This window comes from Hydra vulgaris, chromosome 08 (assembly GCF_038396675.1).
Source record: "Hydra vulgaris chromosome 08, alternate assembly HydraT2T_AEP".
NCBI lineage: Eukaryota > Metazoa > Cnidaria > Hydrozoa > Anthoathecata > Hydridae > Hydra > Hydra vulgaris.
This window is the reverse complement of record NC_088927.1, coordinates 63,416,506-63,439,000: the sequence shown is the minus strand read 5'-3', so window position 1 is coordinate 63,439,000 and position 22,495 is coordinate 63,416,506. Positions and strand designations below refer to the sequence as shown.

Sequence of the window (22,495 nt, the reverse complement as noted above, 5' to 3'; positions counted from 1 at the left end):
TGTGAAAAGACTCCAAAATACACTATAAAACAACAATTAATAGCAAAGAAAAGAAGCAGGAAACTAGTTAACCAACTCTATAACATAAAATCACTTCTGGTCATTGATTACAAAAAATACTTTTATTTTGCTGGGGACAACATGCCTGGAAATTCAGGATACTACACAAACAACAAAAAAATATCCCAGAAAGTATCCGTTTTCCAGGAAAAGAAAATTTCAAAAAAAATTATTAATATGCATAGCCATATCCGGCCGTGCTATGTTCGAGTCATTGTTTCGCACTTCCAAGGCTGTAGCATTTAATTCATTGATCTATATTGATAAATGTTTAGAAAAAATCTTTTTCCATTCATTTACAAGTATCATGGAGATTTAGCAAGTTCTCATTCTAAAGATTCTCTAAATTGGATGGACCAATTTGTCTATTATTTTGATAAAGAATGCAATATCCCAAATGGGCCTCAAGCACAACAAATTGATAACTTTTGGGGACATTTGGCACAGAGGGTTTACTGGGGAGATTAGCAAGCTTCAACAGAACAAGTTTTGATTAATCAAATTAAATTAAAGTTACAAGAAATTGATTTAAATTTTTTACAGTTACTTAGGAAAGGCATCATAGCAAAATTTATATTAATTTCTTTTTTTATATATTTAAAATGCCAAAAACTAGTTCTGCCATTTGGGAGTATCTTGAAAAATACTCCCAAAAAGAACCAACTAATAAAGATGGTGAAGTAGTTGTAAACGCAGTTTGCAAAAAAGTGCCAATAAGTGTACAAACTTGCTAAGGGTTTATAAAAGTTCATAGAAGTTATCACTCAAGAAAAGTGATAACTTTTATTTTTTTACAATGGGCGACTATGTTAATGTGCTTCAATATTATTTTTGCTTTCAAGAATATACAAATTATCTGTTTTGGAGCTATGTTTTTAAACTCTCATGCCTAATATTAATGGTATTTTAATTAGTGGTGATATTATTTATTAACAAATTGGTTGGAATAAATCACGATCAACAAACATTGATGGTTTAGAATACTTACTGGCGCATAAATTCAGTGATACTATATCAAAATTTAATGCAAATTTTGCTTGAACTAACTTTTCAGAGAAGTGAGACTAATTTAACTTATCAGTGTTGTTGGAATCATTGTTATTGGAAGCAGTTCCTTATGAATCAGTGTTGTTGGAAGCAGTTCCTTATGAACCAGTGTTTTTGGAATCATAACTCGAATATAATATTAGAAGTTCAAAATTTAACGCAAATCAAAATTTAAAGAAAATTAAAATTTAACGCAACAAAACTGCTTAATGAAAAAACATGCAAAAAAAAGAAAGAAGTTAAGACATCCAAATTGGAATTTGAATCACATCTAATATAAGTCTAAAGATAATCCAAAATTATTATTTAATTATATAATCAAAAATAAATGTTAAAGACTACATAACAAGCATTTATTCTAATGAAGGTAAGCTTTTGACCGAAGGTCCTGACCTTGCAATTTGTCTCAATGATTTATTTTTTTTTTGTCTTAATTTAAATTGTCTTTTTGTCTTAATTTAAATTGTCTTTTTGTCTTAATTTAAATTGTCTTTTTGTTTTAATTTAAATTGTCTTTTTGTCTTAATTTAAATTGTCTTTAGTAATTGTCTTTTGTCTTTTATTAATCTTTTGTTAAAGAGAGTTATGACTATAATAAAAATTTTCCAACAAAATTTTCCACAAAAAAATTTAAAAAAAATTTTCCGCAAAAAAAATGCAGTGCTTCTGGAAACTTTAAACACGCTAAGTAGAATTTTCTGATTTTTTTCAACCATAAAAAGACCAGTACACTGAACTTTTTCAATCAGGCTTAAACGAGGCAGCAGCTTGGTAAAATGTAAAAAATTTTATGACCAGTTTTTTGATTTCTTTTCTAAACATTTCCAAAATTTTTCATGATACAGAAATCAGCAAAACGATTTTAGAAAAATGTGCTGCAACCTTAACAAAGCTATTATGTATTATCGATTCAAGTAATCAATAAGCAGTGGTGAGTTGCAAATAATTGCCCGTTTTGATGCATATTGGCAAAAATAATAATGACTTCAACTTGTTATCTAATGATTTGGAATGGAAGAAACAGGTTAATTATGCATTCAACAATGGAAATAGAACTATTCGTATTATATGTCATACCTTTACCTACTTAAATTCATTAATGGTGAAAATTTAATACAAATCATCAGACCAGTGTTAGAATATGCTGTAGTAGTGTGGTCTCCATACCTTGTTGATAATATTAAAAAGTTAGAAAATGTACAAAGGCAAGTAAAAAGGTTATCATCGTTATTACTCCAATTACAGTACAAAAATAAGTTGATATAGTTGGAATTACAAATTAGAGACACAATGTAAAAGAGGTGATGCAATACAAAGTGTTTAATAAACTAAATGCATTAAAGTAGTGCAACTTTAGCCAATAATTAGCATTAATTAATAGTAGAACATTACAACAAGTTTTTTTTTTTTTGTTTTGTTATTCACTTCTTCAAGGCACAGATGCCCACTACAGATAGGAGGCTACTTAATAGTGGTTATAACCCTCTCTCAACTCTATAACTCCGAAATACCGACCTTGACGAACAAGGCCGTTGTGTGGAGTAACAAGTTGAGCGCAGTACTACCAGGGACATGGTGGGGATCAAACTTGGAACCTATTGCTTATGAAGCAAGCACTTTACCATTACACTACAACTGTGGTCATAATTATAAACTGTCGTCACAATTGTTGTGACACATTGTGAATTGTTGTGACACGGTGTGAATTGTTGTGAATTGTTGTGACTCGTTGTGACACAATTATAAACTGAAATCAGAGCTGGTAAAAGACTGCATAAGATACAATTTTTTTACCAATCGTTTTGCAACTATTTGGAACAACTTACCTTGTTGATAATATTAAAATAATTAGAAAATGTACCAAGGCAAGTAAAAAGGTTATCACGGTTATTACTCCAATTACAGTAGAAGAATAGACTTGATATACTTGGAATTACAAATTAGAGACACGATGTAAAAGAGGTGATGCAACACAAAATGTTCAATAAACTAAATGCATTAAAATGGTGCAACTTTGGCCAATAATTAGCTTTAATTAATAGTAAAACATTACAGCAAGTGTTCACAATTACAAACTGAAATCAGAGCTGGTAAAAGACTGCACACCAAGATACAATTTTTTTACAAATGGTGTTGCAACTATTTGGAACAAGTTAAACTCTGTTAAAATCAATGCACAGAGTTAAAATAATTTCAATAGACAAAGAAAAAGACTTAAGAAAATTTAACCATTAAAAATATTCTATAAAATATTTTACCTAAAATATGGCTGTCATCTGTTTAACAGGAGTGTTATCTCCTGTTTCAGCACTTTATTATTATGAATACAATTAAATTTACTGGAATTAAATCTGGTAAATGTTTCTGAGAGCTTTGTGTGTCCGTTTTCATTCTATTTGTTAATGAAAAAGGCATTTAACTTTTGCATTACAAATAAATAAATCATAGTTAGACAAGAAGTAAAACTGTAACATATTCATCTTTCATTGAGTTAGAAAATGTTTGATGTCAGAACTTACAAAAACCTGTATTATGTGGTGTTAAGTATTTTATGGTATAATTTACTAAGCTATGCTAAGTATCCAAGACATCATCATTAATTAAACCACCCTGGAAAAAAACCTTAACACAATCCATGATTTTAGTGAACCACCACCAACTAGTTGATTTGGTATGCCATCCGCACCAAAAACAACTAAACTTTTTTTGCTATTATTTTTACCAATATTTTTATTGGTAGATATGGTGCCTTAAAATTAAAAAAAGCATTAATGTTAATGTATAAATATAACTTGGGCAGTGGGTATATAGTTTTATTCTATTCCAGTTGAAACAACAAAACATAACAAAATAACTCAAGTGTATATACAAAAAAAACTAATAATGTTCTTTTTTAGACAACTAAAAACTTTAAGTAGGTACTTGTAGCAAATATAAATTTATGACAATCGGATTAAATAAGTCTAGTCAAAAAAGTTAACAAAAGCAACAAAACGCTACAGTCTTTAAAATACTCTGTTGTCATAGATAGCTATTTCCAATTAAGCTAACCAATTAAAAGTTTAAAAAAATGAACAACCCGCACAACCTAATGTTATCATAACAATTAAATATTATGTGATAGTGGAATATTATGTGATAGTGGAAAAAATATTGTTTAAAGACCATATCAAATATTAGTCGCAAAAAGTATTAATATATAAATATACTGTAAAGGATATTAGATATAACCTCTTATGATCTTTAATAAAATTCAAAAATGCGCGTGAAAAATTAAGATAAACCTGAGTTAAGAATGTGAAAAAATATAACTTGAAAATTACTTGTTAGTGCCACTGATATGAAAAACAGTGAATAAAAAAAATACTGTAATAAGACCAGATAAATTTTAGCCAAATAGGTAGCATTTAAGAAGTGTAATGTGTAATATCATAAAGGTCTTATATAAAAATGTTAGGAGAAAGGAAAAGAAAATTCTGAATGAAGCTTTTTCTATGACTTTTGAGTTTACCTAAGAAAATGAAAATGTCCACAGACAGACAGATAAACCTATGTTTTTATGGTAAGAATATATATATATATATATAATATACATGTTACTGTCAACTTAGTTTCCTCGCGCAGCGGCCTTGCTCGGCAAGGTTCGTGTTTCGGAGTTAAAGAGTTGAGAGAGGGTTGCACCACGAATAACAACTAAAAAAATTAATAAAAAACACACACAAAAAAAAATGAGTAGCCTCCTCGACTGTAGTGGCCCCCTCGGGCCTTAAGGAGGTGAATAATCTAAAACAAAAAAAAAAAAAAAACCTGCAGTACCAGGAATTAGCTAAATGCTAATGTTTATAATATAATTTAATATTGCAACTCTGAGTTTCATGTGTTATCACAATCATCAGGCAAGTAGTAAAAGTTTAATTTTGCTACGATTTGTTTAGTGGACATTACGGTTTATATTTCCATTTTAGATCGTTACGGGACGGAAATTGATTAGTAGTTAGATTAATAATATTATTAATTTGGTTTTAGTAGGCTAATAATTGTGAAATAGTTATATGTTTAATGTTGTTTAAAATATTTTTTATGTGTTAATGTATATTATTAGTGTATTAAAAAATAATAAAATAAAAATAAGAAAATAAGAATTAAATTTGATATAAAAATATACATAATATTATGAAATATATTACAAAAGCTGTGTATGTGAGTAATTTATTAGTTAGCCTAGAGATATATGGAGCAGATTAGTATAGTTATTTTTATTTATAGTGGTTAATCAGGTTTGTAGCGAGCTTTGTAATTTTTTAATAAGAATTTATTTTTGTGGGGGCACTTTGATATAATTTCGGTTCTCTTATTTAACAGTTCTTCAGGTTTTGGATATGATATAATAGTAAATTTCTCATAGAGACATAGTGGGTATCTTTTGGAAATATTTGAGTAGGAGGTACTGATTTGAGAATAGACCATGTTAGCATAGGGGTTTCATTAAAATTGTTTTTTAAATCCCAGACATAGTTTGATAGGGCGGTAGAATTTTTGTATTTAATATTGTTGAATGATGAATTGTGGTTGTTGTATCTGGTTTTCCACTCACCTTCCGTTAATCCTATATTAACTTTGCTGGGTTGGTTTTTTGCTGCAATGATGCATATATATATATATATGTATATATATATATATATATATATGTATATATATATATATATATATATATATATATATATATATATATATATATATATATATATATATATATATATATATATATATATATATATATATATATATATATATATATATATATATATTAGGGTGGAGTGAATTTTATTTTTTTTACAATTCATTTAGCCTGGGTGTGCAAAAGTTGTCTAATCATTTCAGAAATACTCTGTAAAAAATGACCTTTTAAACTAAAAATGAAAAAAGTTTATTTTTTTGATAATATTTTCAAAAAAAATCTTAAATAATAATTTTTTTATAAAATAATTGTTATTTTTGAAATTTTTATAAAATTTTGCTTCTTTTGAGACCCAACATGACATATTTTGAAAAACTTTTTTTTATATAGTATTAGGGACCCATTAAAATTTTAAAGGTCTGGAGGCACCTCAAGAAAATTTCCTAGAGCATGTATATGTATATGTATATGTATATGTATATATATATATATATATATACATATATATATATATATACATATATATATATATATACATATATATATATATATATATATATATGTGTGTGTGTGTGTATATATATATATATATATATATATATATATATATATATATATATATATATATATATATATATATATATATATATATATATATATATATATATATATATATATATATATATATATATACACACATATACATATTTATATACATATACATATACATATATATATATATATATATATATATATATATATATATATATATATATATATATATATATATATATATATATATATATATATATATATATATATATATATATATATATCTTATACTGCTGATTTAGGTCAGGGGTGGCCATAATAAGGCCTGCGGGCCTACTCCGGCCCTTAGCAACTTTTTATCCGGCCCGTCACTTAATTGTAAAGATAATAAAAAAACTATAAACATATGTAATATTATTAAATTATATAATATTTAAATTTATAAATTAATAAATTTTAAAATATTTTTTGTAAAAAAACAATCGCTTTAAATAATTAAAAATATATTTAAAAAATCCTGCCGGCTATTAATCGCAGGATTAATTTCCGACACTGCCGGCAATTACCATTTGCGTTTTTTAATTGCAAATGGCATCTTCAAAATCAAAACAACGAAATATCGACAAGGAATGTCGTTTATTTAATGATGAATGGCAAACTAAATACTTTTTTGTTGAATGTAATTCAGTGCTAATATGTTTAATATGTAATGAATCGGTTTCAGTGTGCAAAGCATACAATTTAAGGAGGCACTATGATACAAAACATTTAAAAACTTATAATCAGTTTGTCTACGAGGTGCGGAAAGAAAAATCAATTAAATTGAAAAATAAGTTATTTGAACAACAAGATTTGTTAAAAAGGGGCAACACTGAAACAGAAAATGCTGCTATTGCAAGTTATGAAGAGAGTCTTGTTTTAGCTGAAAATTGTAAACCATTCAGTGATGGGGAAGTTATTAAGGAATCTCTTGAAATTGTGTTCAAAAACATTTGTCCTGAAAAATTGATAATTTTAAATAAAATCTCCCTCTCAGGACAAACAATTACACGAAGAACATGTGATATTGCTGATGATCTGAGTTTGTCATTGACTGAAAAAATAAAAGCATTTCAGTGTTATTCAATAGCTATTGATGAATCAACTGATATATCACAAACTGCTCAATTAGCTATTTTTATTCGTGGTATTGATAATGATTTTCTTGTCACTGAAGAGCTACTTGACATCTATCCTATGCAAGGCAGAACAACAGGAGAAGACATTTTTCTTGCCATGAAGAAAGTTTTTAAAAAGTTCAACTTGACTTACAACAGATTAATTTCAATTACATCAGATGGTGGCAGCTCAATGATTGGAAAAAAAATGGGTGTTGTTTCCAGACTGGAAAATGAAATGGCAGAAAACAACTTGTCATTAATTAAGCTGCATTGTATTATTCAACAGCAAAATTTAACAGCAAAGACTATGGATGTGGAAAATGTCTGTAGTAGTTAAAGCAATAAACAGCATTAAGTCCAGTGCATTACGAAGTAGGCAATTTGAGGCTTTTCTTGCTGAAAATGACTCTGAATATGGTGGTATGCTTTATTATACTGAGGTGAGATGGCTTTCTAGAGGTAATATGCTGAAAAGAACTTATGATTTGAGACAAAGTATGTGGCATTTTTTCAAAATTATCAACAAAGATTATCCACCAGAGCTAGAAGAAAAAGAGTTTATTGAAAAATTTGCATTTCTTGTAGACTTGATCCAACATTACAATATACTTAACAAAGAACTCCAAAGAAAAGATCAATTAATTGGAAAAATGTTGAAAACCTTATTCTAGCTTTTCAGTTGAAATTAACTTTGTGGGAGCAGCAGTTAAGAACTGGAAATTGTGGGAGGAGCAGTTAAGAACTGGAAATTGTGGGAGCAGCAGTTAAGAACTGGAAATTGTGGGAGGAGCAGTTAAGAACTGGAAATTGTGGGAGGAGCAGTTAAGAACTGGAAATTGTGGGAGCAGCAGTTAAGAACTGGAAATTGTGGGAGCAGCAGTTAAGAACTGGAAATTGTGGGAGGAGCAGTTAAGAACTGGAAATTGTGGGAGGAGCAGTTAAGAACTGGAAATTGTGGGAGGAGCAGTTAAGAACTGGAAATTGTGGGAGGAGCAGTTAAGAACTGGAAATTGTGGGAGCAGCAGTTAAGAACTGGAAATTGTGGGAGCAGCAGTTAAGAACTGGAAAGCAGTTAAGAACTGGAAATTGTGGGAGCAGCAGTTAAGAACTGGAAAGCAGTTAAGAACTGGAAATTGTGGGAGCAGCAGTTAAGAACTGGAAAGCAGTTAAGAACTGGAAATTGTGGGAGCAGCAGTTAAGAACTGGAAAGCAGTTAAGAACTGGAAATTGTGGGAGCAGCAGTTAAGAACTGGAAAGCAGTTAAGAACTGGAAATTTCAGTCATTTTCCAACTTTGGGTGAGCTGAATACTGGAAACACAGCAAAATTTGTTACCTCTATTGCTGAATTGAAAACAAGATTTTCAAAAAGGTTTGCAGATGTTAAGAATCATGCAGACAAAATCCAATTGTTCACAGTGCCATTGTCTACTGATATTAAAACTGTACCAGATAAATTCCAAATGGAGTTAATTGATCTTCAATGCAGCGATGCTTTGAGAGAAGCATATAATAAACAAAATTTATTGTTATTTTACAAAAATCTTGACCAAAATAAGTACACCAACTTAGTCAACAATGCAAAAATGATGCGTGTCTTGTTTGGTAGCACATATTTGTGTGAAAGTGTTTTTTCTCGTATGAAATTTGCAAAATCCAAAACAAGATCTGTACTGACCGATACTAACTTGCAGAATACATTAAGAATCGCAACCAGTCAGTTGCCTATTGACATTAAAAATATTGTGAAAAAAAGGCAGGTTCGTGATTACCAATAAACTATAATTTGTATTATACCTAATAGCCTTGTGACCAGCATATGTCTTTAGCTAGTAAATATGTGTGTTTGAGCGTTATTCCTTTGCAAATCATTATTTTTAATTAAAATATTTTTAAAAAACTATATTATTAAAAATCTCCGGCCCCATTTAACAGTTGAAAAGCTAACTTTAGCCCTTATCAAAAAAGTTGTGGCCACCCTTGATTTAGGTGAGCATTGTGACATTGTACTGAAATAGCCTGCTGCTGGGGGCTTCAGTACATACATCAGCTGACAAATAACCTAACTCGCAGCGGAGTGCTGATACATCGACTGAGAGTTTGGCATGGGGCAGCAATCTTTTCTTCATTATTCTTCATTTTTTTCTTTTTATTCTAAAAAAGTCGTATTGATTAAAATAAGAAAAAAAAGTGAGCAAATGCTTATATAAATACGCTATAGTAGGTATATATATATAAATATATATATATATATATATATATATATATATATATATATATATATATATATATATATATATACATATATATATATATATATATATATATATATATATATATATATATATATATATATATATATATATATATATATATATATATATAGTATATATATATATATATATATATATATATATATATATATATATATATATATATATATATATATATATATATATATATATACACACACAGTGGGCAAATTAATTGTCTGTACATTAATGAAAAGTATCTATATTTGATCAAAACAACATTTAAAAGTATTTAGATTGTTGTAATTAAGAGTTTTTAAAGAAATATTATAATATTAAAGTAATTTTAAGTGTATTAGTTAAAAATATATTAATATATGAAAAGTTATATAAGTTTATTTGAAAAGAGTTAAAAGTTTAAACAAAAAAATTGTCTGTACGCTATGTTAATTTTTAAATTAAAATTAGTTAAAATTAAATTAATATTTTGTTGGACCACCATCAGCTTCAATAACTGCTCTACAACGATTTTTCATTGATGATGCGAGTTTAGACGTAATTTCTTGATTAATTGATGACCAAATATAAATTCTTTGAGCTTCTAAAACCAATTCTTTGAGCTTGTTTTTATTCTTTGGAGCTCAATCTTTCATTCTTTTTTCCACCACCGACCATAAATGTTCTATAGGGTTCAAATCAGGCGATTGTGCAACCCAATCCAACACGTTAATGTCATTTGTAGCAAGATATCTGGTTACAGATCCAGCTTTGTGCTTTGGATCGTTGTCATGTTGGAATATAAATTCCGTTCCAAGTCCTAATTTTCCTGCCGAAGCCACCAAATTCCGTTCTAATATGGATCTATATAAGTGTTGATCCATTTTCTCATCAATAAATTCACCGGACGCACTCATGCAGCCCCAAACCATAACATTTCCACCACAAAATTTAAATGTTGCCTCAAACACTTCACATTATACTCTTCTTCGACTCTTCTATAAACTTTTGCACCACCATCAGCTCCATATAAATTAAATTTACTCTCTGACCAAATAATCATATTCCAGAATGTATCATCCTTCAGAACATGTTCCTTTGCCCACTGCAACCGTTTTCTCTTGTTCACTATGCTGATAAATGGTTTTCTTTGAGGCGTCCATGCAAAAATATTGGCTTCATGCAGTCTGTTCCTAATTGTTTGTGGTGATAATATAGTATTTAATTCATTTTCCAGCTCTTTTGATACTTCTACATCATTTTTTCTTCTATTCTGCTTGATTTTCCCAACTATGCACCTGTCAACTCTTGGCGTTGTTGATCTTTTTCTGCCTCGTACACCATTATTTGCCACTGATTTTGTTTTTAAATACTTTTCCCATATATATTGAACAGAGCTTGGTGGTATTTTCAACATTTTTGCAACTTTTCTAATTGATAATCCATTTTTCCTATCAAAAATTACTCGTTTACGTAAGTCAAAACTATATTCTTTTCTTTTTCCTTCCATCATAGCCTCGTAGTTAAGAAAAGGTTTATTTTGATTTATTATAGTATTATTTAACCTAAAAGTACAAGATATTAATATAAAAATCATTTATAAACAAAATTTTACCTTTTAAATCATGTGTACCGACAACTTTTTGGTTTTAAAATTTTTAAAACTTAAATAAGTTAATTATAATTTAAATTGTCAGGAGAAAATTAAAGATGGTGTATCGTTTTTATTTGTTTTCTTGTGCACTATCTATTGGTTTAATTAATTTTTTTCTATCATTTAAAGTTTTAGAGCTTTTTTCAAAAAACCTTATTTTTCATTAATGTACGGACAATTATTTTGCCCACTGTATATATATATATATGTATATATATATATATATTTATATATATATATATATATATATATATATATATATATATATATATATATATGTATATATATATATATATATATATATATATATATATATATATATATATATATATATTTATAAATATTTATATTTATATATATTTATATATATATATATATATATATATATATATATATAAATGTATATATATATTTATTTATTTATGTTTATATATATATATATATATATATATTTATATATATATATATATATATATAAATTTATATATATATTTATATATATATATATATTTATATATTTAATTATATATATTTATAATATATATATATATATATATATATATATATATATATATATATATATATATATATATATATATATATATATACAGTCAGAGAAATAAGTATCAATATTATACAGTAATAAGTATTCAGTTGTTTTTCCGCACAGTGGAAAAGAGTCAATTTGTTTTTCCGCGCAGCGGCTTTTTCGTCAAGGTTTGTGTTTCGGAGCTATAGAGTTGAGAGAGGGTTATAACCACTAATAAGAGCCTCCTCATCTGTAGTGGCCTTCTCGGCCTTAAGGAGGTAAATAACAAAAAAACAAAACAAAAAAAAGTTACTGATTTCCTTTCGAAATAAATAATTTTTTGTTGCTTTTTGCCTGCTTCCATGATTGTTTATATACTATATTTTCTATAATTTTTATACTTTCTGTTAAATAATTTCTAAAATCTTAAAGTAAAAACTAATTTATTTAGCTTAAGTTGTTAAAATGTTCACAAAAGAATATTTGTCCACGCCAATCATAAACTTGAGGTATTATTAGTTTTCAGGCTTTCAAAGAAATGTTCGCATTTCTAGTTTTTATTTCAAATTCATTTCATTTTCATTTAACTAATGAGTTTTATGATGGTTACTCCAACAATCAAAAGCATTTGTTATTTTTTGTTATTTAGAATTTTTGCTTTTTATCAATACCAAACTAAAGATAGTTACGGTTTCAAAAATTTCAATTGTGCTAATCTAACTATTTTGACTTTCTGTTTTAAAAATTTTTAAATTTGTTATCATAAGCTCTGAGCTTCCATTCTTGCTAATCCTAATTTTTTTGAAATACTAGGCTGATTTTAAATAATACAAGTATACCATATTCAAAGCTCATATCTAAAAATGTTGTTTATTACAAACTTTTCAAATATGTTTAAGTTTAATAATTCTATACTTTTGTTATACTTATATTCTATTTTTTGTTTGTTTGTTTTTGTTTTTCTTGCTTTCTGGAAGGTGTCTGCTTTTTTTCTTCAACAAAATTTATTTTTTATTTTTAAACAGATTTGTAAACTGATTAGTCAACATCATTTCTGTATCCTGCTTTTGATTTTGCTCAACAATAAATAACTTTTTGCAATTAGCAGTATTAGAATTTAGACTTTATTTTTTTACCTACTATTTTTAATTTGTTTATTTATACTTTAAAATAAATTAATGGTCCTAAATAAATTAATTTTATAATAAATTAATTTTGAATAGTTAAATAAATTCGTGATTGTTTTACATCTTTTTCAATAATTATAACAACAGTAACACCATTTTAATATTTTTTATAGCATTATTAAAATATAGTTTTTTACATTATAGACAAATATGAGTGATATGCACATTTTTGTAAGATTGTTGAATCTCACATTTATCTGTGTATTTGATAATGAAATTTATAAGTTTTTCAGGTGAAAAAAATGATAGTGGAATTAGACGTTTAAAAGATTCAGAGAGAGAATGTTTTCAAAGATCAAGCTGTGATATGTTTATAATGACAACAAACAGTTCTCTTGGTGATTTAGATTATATAAGACTTTGGCATGATAATAGTGGTGGGGGCTGGTATCTGAAGTAAGTCTTTATTATAAAAAAAATTAACTTTAAATTAAATTTATTAAATTAGGAACTTTAAATTAGGTTTATTACTAAATTTAAATTAAGTTTAATATTAGTTAAACTTTAGATTAAATTTAATATTAAACTAGCAGAAAGAAACATGTTATACAGGTTATTAGTACTTAAATCATTAATAACAATGACCTGATATTTCATCTTAAAAAATATAATTAAGTACAAATTTATCTATAAATAATATTTTAAATTATATTATTGCTCCTTATCAGCAATGTTACTGCATATAGTTAACGACATAAAGACAAAAAAAAATTTAACATCAGTTAAGTTTTTTAAAACATCTGTTGCAACACAGAAGAGGAAAATCAAGAGAAGCCTGCCAATACCGAAAACAGTGTTTCCAAGGCAGCATGTTAAAAAAAGTTAAAAAGACATGCAATAAATATTTATGAGCATAAGAAAAGTTACTGTTACTGTTAACGACAAAAAAAAACATCGTAGCACAAAATAGCTAAAACACAAATAACTATAAAAATTAGTTTTATTATGTAACAATAAACAAAATTATTTTTACCTTATTATGTGAAATACCAGTTTCTCCTTAACTGTTGACTAATGATTAATAGAGTAAACTTTACATCATATAAATTTACTAATTTAAAACCATGTTTCAACAGTAAGCAAGCTAATCAAGTGATGATAAATGCAACTAAAAAAAGGATGTAATTATAAGTTAGAATTAATAAAAAAGATAAAAATCATTCAAATTTAAGACTTATTAATTGTTATTATAAATAGTAAAATTCATATTTAGTTTCGTTCTTAAGTTAATTTGATTTTGCCTTAGTGTCTTAAGTAAAATCAAATCAAATAAACAACATAATATATTATTAAAAAAAATTAAAAAATTAAAAAAAAAGAAAATCACCGAAGAAAAAGCGGCAACAAAAAAGTTATAAATATCTTCACTGATAGAAGACATTTACAACCTTTTAGTTGCTGTTTTTTCTTCAGTGTCTCCCAACACCCCAGTATGGATGAGCCCTCAATTTGAAGGAGGGCTCATCCATACCGCCAATACTACACTACTTATTGAAGGACCTCTCCGAGAGATGCCCTGGGTGTTGGGAGCGATAATTTCATTAGTGCTCAAATGTTAACGAATTTAAAATTACAAAAGCTCTTAAATGTTAACGACTCTAAAATTACAAATAGAAGAATATAATAAAAATTATAAATATTTCCATTTATTTAATCAAAAAATAAAGCATAAACTCACCATTTTTACAGGTAACAGATGCCAATGCTGAAAATATTTAAAAAAAAAAAAGAGTAAATTAAATAGGGTTAAACATGTAAAAAAAACTTATTCAAAAAAAATGAGTATAACACAACCAGTTAAATAATGTCATATTTATTAAAAATATTAAATATTTGCAATTTTATTTAATTAAAATATTAGGCATAACCTCACCATTTTCACTGGTAACAGAAGACGATGCTAAAAATATTCAAAATATTCACATTTACCTTTGACTTCTGAGGTACAGATATAAATGAAGCATTTTTTTAACTATACTAATCATATAATTTATACTTAGTTTTTGTTCCAACAGTGTTTACTTCATCATGATTAATTTGCTTATTTATTAAAATATTGGCACCGTCGTGACCCTTGTATATATATTTGTAAAAAAACAGCCTCAACAGATATGCACACTTTAACATTAATGTGAGCTCGATATTTCTTTGATAAACATGAATTGTAAGGTACCACCCAGCGGTTATCTATATTGTTACCTTTAATATCGATAACCAAACTATTATCATGACGTCTATAGCATGGATAACCATTATGAACTGCTACTGTGTTAGAATTAAATTCTTTAGGATAGTTTTTGCTGCACACCATCTTTCATGCAGGAAGAATTTGGATTCAGTATGCCACATGAACCGTGAATCATGCAAGTTTTAACAACATAATAAAGATCACAATCAGATCTGGAACTTCTGCAGATATTAAATTATTGATATAATGTGCTGTTTCAAGCTTATCATCATTTGCAAAGTGAAGTAAAATATGAACATGTAGCAAACCACGCTTTTGAAATTCAATAACCTGAACATGTGTTACAACATTCACTAATACACCATGCTTAAAAATGTCTGACCCTAATATAAATTGCAACCCAAAATATCTCGCGTTATTTTGGGTTACAAGTGAAAGTAATAATAAGATCTGGTTTACTGGTATAGCCATAGCATCTTCAAAGTTTTCTTTTAAGGCTCTAGGACTTCCTACATATGATGATGGCAAAACTACAACACGCCCTGGTCTAACATTATGATCATCCAACATGTTTACGTATAAGGCATCATACTGTTCACTTCTCAGTTTGTTTTGGTTATTTCTGATGAGAGCAAGGCGCTGGCCTTCAATTTTAACATCCGCATCAACAGCATATTGCTGAAACTGTTTTTTGTCAAACTGAAAGTTTATAATTGTAATACTGAGATAATGTAACTTGATTTCTAACCAATGTAGCATGTTCAGGGTTGTAAACCAATTGATGATGCCAACCAGCATCACCCCTTGAAAAAAATAGAGGATAAACTATGGGATCTAAGTTGGCAGACATACTTGATATTGTTTTAAGAGGATGACCTCTTGGGTAAATAACAATTTCCCTGAAAGCAGGAGGTGCACCATCTTCACGATTAAATACAACTGCAACTTCATCATGTGAAGGGAGATTATTGTGACATCTATCTTGCCCTTCAAGTAAAGACATTTTGACAACTGACACTAAGCAACCTACTATAGCTGTTCGATGAATTTCTTCATCTTCCACTTCAGGCATGTTTTTAAATGCAAGAGCAAATGGGTTCTCTTCACTAATAATAGTTTGCAATCAAAATATTAAATCATTTAAGCAAAGATCATTACCATGTTGTTGCATTCTAAAATTTACTGCTGCAAGTGGATCATAGATGTATAGTTGACAATATGTTGGCGGAACGTCTAGATTTGGCCAAAGATTACCTATACAATGTAAAACTTGACCACATATTTTAAAACATGGCCCATGATTTATGGGTTGAACTTCATTAACTTTAAATGAAGCTAAAAGAAAGAAAGGTCTTATAGTTTCTAATATATTTAAAAAATTCAGATTGGCATTTCTATTTGCATAGTTTCCTTTAAATAAATCTTTTAAATCTTGTAGAAATGATAAAGGTTGCGACAAAACTACCTTTCCATTATAAAAACATAAAAAATGTGTTTCATCAGGAAATTTCTTAGCACCACAATGCTAACAAATATAATTCATTTCTCTTAAATAATTATTATCTGCAATAGTATTACTTCTTGCTATACAATGCATTCTTTCGTATCTAGCAGCAGTTCTAGCATTTTGTCAATTATTAATTTCATCTTGCCTAAGCCTATCTCTTTCATTTCTGCAACAATAATTTTCAACTCGCCTAACCAAGCTCTCCTCATTTGGGTTCGAATTATTTGTTGCTTGCCAAGCAGCATTTTGTCCATTATTAATTTCATCTCGCCTAAGTCTATCTCTTTCATTTGTGCCACAAACAACTTGCCTATTAACATTACCATTTTCTAAACTAATATCTGCTTCTAACCTAATATCATCCATTTAAACTTCACTTTTAATTGAAAGTAGTAACAAAAATTCTTAAACATATCCTGAAGATTGCGATCTTTCCTATATAATTTTCTTTCTACTCTAAATAGCACACACAAATAATTTTTATATATAACAGACTGTCATTTAAAATAAATTATACAATAATCTTATGACTTTAAAAATATATATATATCAGCTAGGATGTTTGAAAAAAAATTAGCTTAGCAAATAATAATAAAAAAAATTATTAAATGTAATTCTAATAATAAACATACTGCTAACAAAGAAAAATAAAAAATGTTGTAAACCTTTTGTTGCAAACTTAAAAATTATTTCTTCAAAAAAAAAATTATTAGTAAACATTTTTTTCAAAAATTCACAAAACTTTACGATTTTTCGTTCTTCTATACCACATTAATACATCATCTGATAAATTTAAAATAAAAAATGTAATGAATAAGTAAATAAATAAGAAATTACATACAAAAAATGAAAATTAATGCACCTTATAGAGAAAAGCTGTTGTGATTTACCAGAGTAGTAGTTGTAAAATATTATTATTTCATGTTAGCTTTTACAAAATAAATTATGCTGGAACATCATGATTCCAAAATATTTATAGCAAAATCATGTAGTAAACAGCGCTAAAGACAAAAAATCAAATTGAGATAAAACAAATTGTATATATGGCAATTTAATTTGGATTGGCTTTTAGTAAATGATTAAAAGCAGTGATTTTTAAATAATAAAATTACCTATTTATAATTTTTAACAATAGCCTCCAACATGAAGATAAGCCAAATGTCTATCAACTCAAAAGATAACAAAAAAACATCACAGCAACAACACACAACAATAGCACACACCATAAGTTAATATAATATGTTTATAACATAACTTAAGTAAGATAACATTCATATTTAACAGAACATAAGTAACAACATTAAGCAAAATGTTATTAAAATACTTTATTATGTATTTTTTGACACTAAACACTATCGTGTAACCCTCTGTTATAAGTACATCATTTGGCTGGCAAAGTTGACAAATCTTACTCTACACGTAAGTCACAGCACTTTGAAACAACATAATATAAACATATTGTAGCAACTTTAAACTTAACTACATATTTAAACACATTTTTCAAAACAATTATATAACACATATTGATACATACATAAACAATAAAAAACACTTTACATTATTATAAAAACACATTGATAAAACAACTATAAAGCACTTATTACCACATACACATACATATCAAAAAAGCATAAATGCAAACAATAAACGTGTACAAACAAAAATTTCAAAAATGACGCGAGAAAATTTTAAAAGATTCAAAATAAACAAAATATATATTTACAAACAATACTCCTTACCTTTTTTTTTTGTAATCCTCATAACAAACTGTAATCCTCATAACAAAATTTAACCCTTACATACAATAACATGTGACATGCCATGTCGGTGTTGGCACAAAATTTTAATTTAATTATTCTAAATTTTCTAAAAAAAGAACAAAAATAGTTAATAGCATCACAGAAATTTCAAAGTAGTAATAGCCATTTTATGGAAATAGCATTAGTATAACTTTAAATAACATCCATACCCCTATTTTCGTTCTAAAAAATAAAACTGCTAAAAGAAAAGCTAAAATAAACAAAATATAAACGATTTAAAAAATTAAAATTCTTTCTACTTAAAATCCTTGCTACTTCATCTAATAAAAATGTATATACAACTATTTTATATACTTACTTCAATTATAATATGATCTTAATGATGATTATTTATCTTAGTATGATTTTTTATGTAATATATATTTAAACTAAAAATTAAATTTCATAAGGAAAAAAGTTTCAACTCCCTTAAGAGATCTTTTTCCGATGACCGCGTGCATTGTATAAACACGTTCTTTCAAAGCATAACTAATAAAACAACATTAAACATTAAACATTTCTGTAATATTAATATTAAGATAATGAACTTTAAGTTAAGTTTAATAATAAATAACAAACTTAAAATTAAATTTAATAAATAAAAAACTTAAAATTAAATTTAATAATAAATAATAAACTTTAAAATAAGTTTATTATAAAATTAGGAGCTTTTAATTAAATTTAATAATAAGTTATGTATCAATAAGTTCATATCCTTTGAATCTTTAAAAAACAAATATTGTTAAATGCTTCTAACAAAAAGCTAAAATTTTAAGTTTATGAAATTTATTATCTCATATTCAACAAATCTCAAAGTATTAAAAAAAACATTGTTTCATTTTTATATAGCCATCTTAAGATCTAGGAGGTCAGTTGAGAAAGGTTCAGCCATCTTAAGATCAAGGAGGTCAGTTGAGAAGACTACTAGTTTTTAATTTCTTTGTTAATTTTTTATTTCAAGTATTTAAAAAAATTTTTTTTTTTTATTCATCTCCCCAAGGACAAGGAGTAACTGCAGTTAAGTAGAATACTCCTTTTTTTTTAGTTAATAAAACTCACTCCATAACTTTGAAACATAAACCTTTACAAAAAAGACTTTTGCATAGAAAAACAAATTGAATGCATATATGACTTTCCATGAACTTGATATTTTGGACATCTTGTTTACAAAGGGCTCTATTACTGTAGTTCTATGACATTGATTTTGTATTTATATCTAATCATGTTATATTTATTAACTATTTGACAAATTCACAAACTACAATTAGAGATGACATATTATATTTTGATATTGTTTACAAGTATTTATGGCTGCAGTATATAACATATTTGCACAACAACTAAGTTTTTTTAAATTAGTTTTACTATGTCACTAATAAGTATGACTTGTTCAAAATTTTTCAACTCATTTAACCATTATATATTGATTATACTCAAAAATATTTAGCAGGAGCTAAGGGTTAAAAAAAAAACTGCTGTAAACTGTTACAGCTTGGTGAAAAGTTAGCAAATACATTTACTAATAAGTTAATAGCAGTAATTTTGAATTTAACAATTGATTTTTCCTGTTGATTAATAACCCAAGTTATTACTTGTTTGTGTTATCGTTTAATAAATATTTTTAATTAAAGATTTTATTATTATTTATGTTGTTCTCTCATTTAAATAGCTCGTTTCCATTACTAATAAGTTTAACTTAACACAATTTCAATTTTCATAAAGCATTTGATTACTTTATTTATTAATTTTTTTAATTTAGAGACATTGTGGTTGTTGATCTTCAAACTGAAAAGCAGTTTCTTTTTATTAGTCATCGTTGGATTGCCATAGATCGTGGATCATGTATGTTAGACTGCATTATACCAGTAGCATCTACTGAAGAATCTACAAATTTTACTTATGTTTTTACATCTAAAGCAGAAAATAATCTTTCTGATGAACATTTATGGTTTTCAATTTTTGCTCGTCCACCTATAAGTTCCTTTACCAGGTGTCAAAGATTGACTGTTGCTGTTTCTTTGCTTTTGACTTCAATGATGGTAAGCTCAATGTATTATGGAAAGGTAGATGAACATCCAGATCCAAAAGCAGAAAACAAAAAAGTTTTTATTTTCAATAAAACACAGGTAATTCATAGAAGTTTAGGCAAATATGTATGTATATATATATATATATATATATATATATATATATATATATATATATATATATATATATATATATATACAGCGGTGGCCAAAAATTTAAGACCACTCCTTTTTTTTTCAAAATTTATTTTTAACCTTAGTATAATTTTATTTTGGAAAAAGGTATCAAAAAAAGAAAAATATTTTTATAAAGAATTTTTATTGTATTTTATATTTATTATAAAAGAATTTATAATTTTTTTACAAAATAATGTTAAAAAATTAAAAAACTGACTAGTAAAAAATATAAATGGGAAAAAAAATTGGACAAAATTTTAAGACCAGTTTCAAAAATATTTCAAAAAGCAATAAAAAAAAAATTTAGAAACGTGTTATTCCTCCATTTGTTTTCAAGCACTCTTGTACTCGTTCTGGCATTAAATTCATTAAAGTTTTGATTACTTCATCAGGCACATTTTTCAAATGATGAGAGATAGAAGATTTCAAGTCTTCCAAATTGTAAAGTTGTTCTTTACCAAGCTTGTGATTAAGCCACGACCATAAATTCTCTATTGGATTCAAGTCTGGACTATTGGCAGGCCATGGAAGCACTTGAATTTTATTAGAATTGAACCAATTGCTAACAACATGCGCTTTATGACACGGCGCATTATCTTGCTGGAAAATAAATCCATCTTGCAACTGCCATAAATCAATGCTAGGAATAAGCGAGTTTTCCAAAATTTCCATTTACCTTTCTTTGTTGAGTCTACCATTGAATAAATGAAAAATGAAAAACGCCAACTCCAGAGTCACTCAAACAGGCCCAAATGCCTATTGAACCACTGCCTTGTTTTGTTCGTTTCAAAATGCATGATTCATTGAACCGTTCTCTTGGAAGTCTACGCAATATTACGCAACCTTTTCTGTTGTCTACCTCAACGTTTATTTCATCACTAAAAACCACACGGCTCCACTGATCTGTTGACCAATTTTTATGTAGTTTGCACCACTCTTTCCTGGCAAATTTTTGTTTTTTATTTAAGAGTGGTTTTTTTGCAGCAGCATGCCATAAATAATTTAAATTGTGGAGGACTCTTCGCACAGTTCTAGGGCTTGCTTTCGAACCATTTGACAGTGTCCATTTCGTAGACAAGTCTGTAGATGATGCTTGTCTGTTTTCTTTCATTAATCTCACTAATGAGCGAACATCACGGTCATTTGAAATTTTATTGCGTCAAGTCCTATGACGATCATTAATTTACCGGGTCTCTTTGTATCGTTGAATTATGTTAATAATGCAAGAGTGAGACCTTCCAAGCTTTTCTGCTATTTGTCTGATGCTATAGCCTTCTTCTTTTAATACAAGAGCCGCGTATCTGTCTTTTTCTTTGATCTTTGCACGCATTTTTGCAATATTTTTATATCCTTATTGCAATTCGAAAAAATAATTATTTATTTGATATTGAAACTCAGGTTTCAACATTTTATTTTATAGCCAACGTAATAAGCAATTAAAAAAAAAAAATGGATTATTATTGTTAATAAGTGCAAATTAAAGATTTGAAAGTGGTCGTTAAATTTTGTCCAGTTTATTTAAAGAAGATTCATAAGCACTCATCAGTTTTTTAATAAGTTAAACGCTATTTAATTAGAATTAGATTAAAAAATTATACCACTTTAATCCGTATGTTTTAATTAACAAGATATTAAAAAAATGTTTTATATGTCATTTAGAATTTTCTTAATTTTAATTTGAAG

General features: G+C 27.1%; 1 protein-coding gene across 1 annotated transcript in view; it reads left to right on the top strand.

Moving 5' to 3' along the window:
• The window catches only part of LOC136084056 (uncharacterized), a 242,124-nt gene that overhangs the window by 174,384 nt on the left and 45,245 nt on the right, over positions 1-22,495 (top strand). The window contains exons 23-24 of the mRNA XM_065804144.1: positions 13,348-13,510; positions 20,368-20,734. Of these exons, the coding sequence (XP_065660216.1) occupies positions 13,348-13,510; positions 20,368-20,734 (530 nt within the window). The remainder of the gene's footprint in view (positions 1-13,347; positions 13,511-20,367; positions 20,735-22,495) is intronic.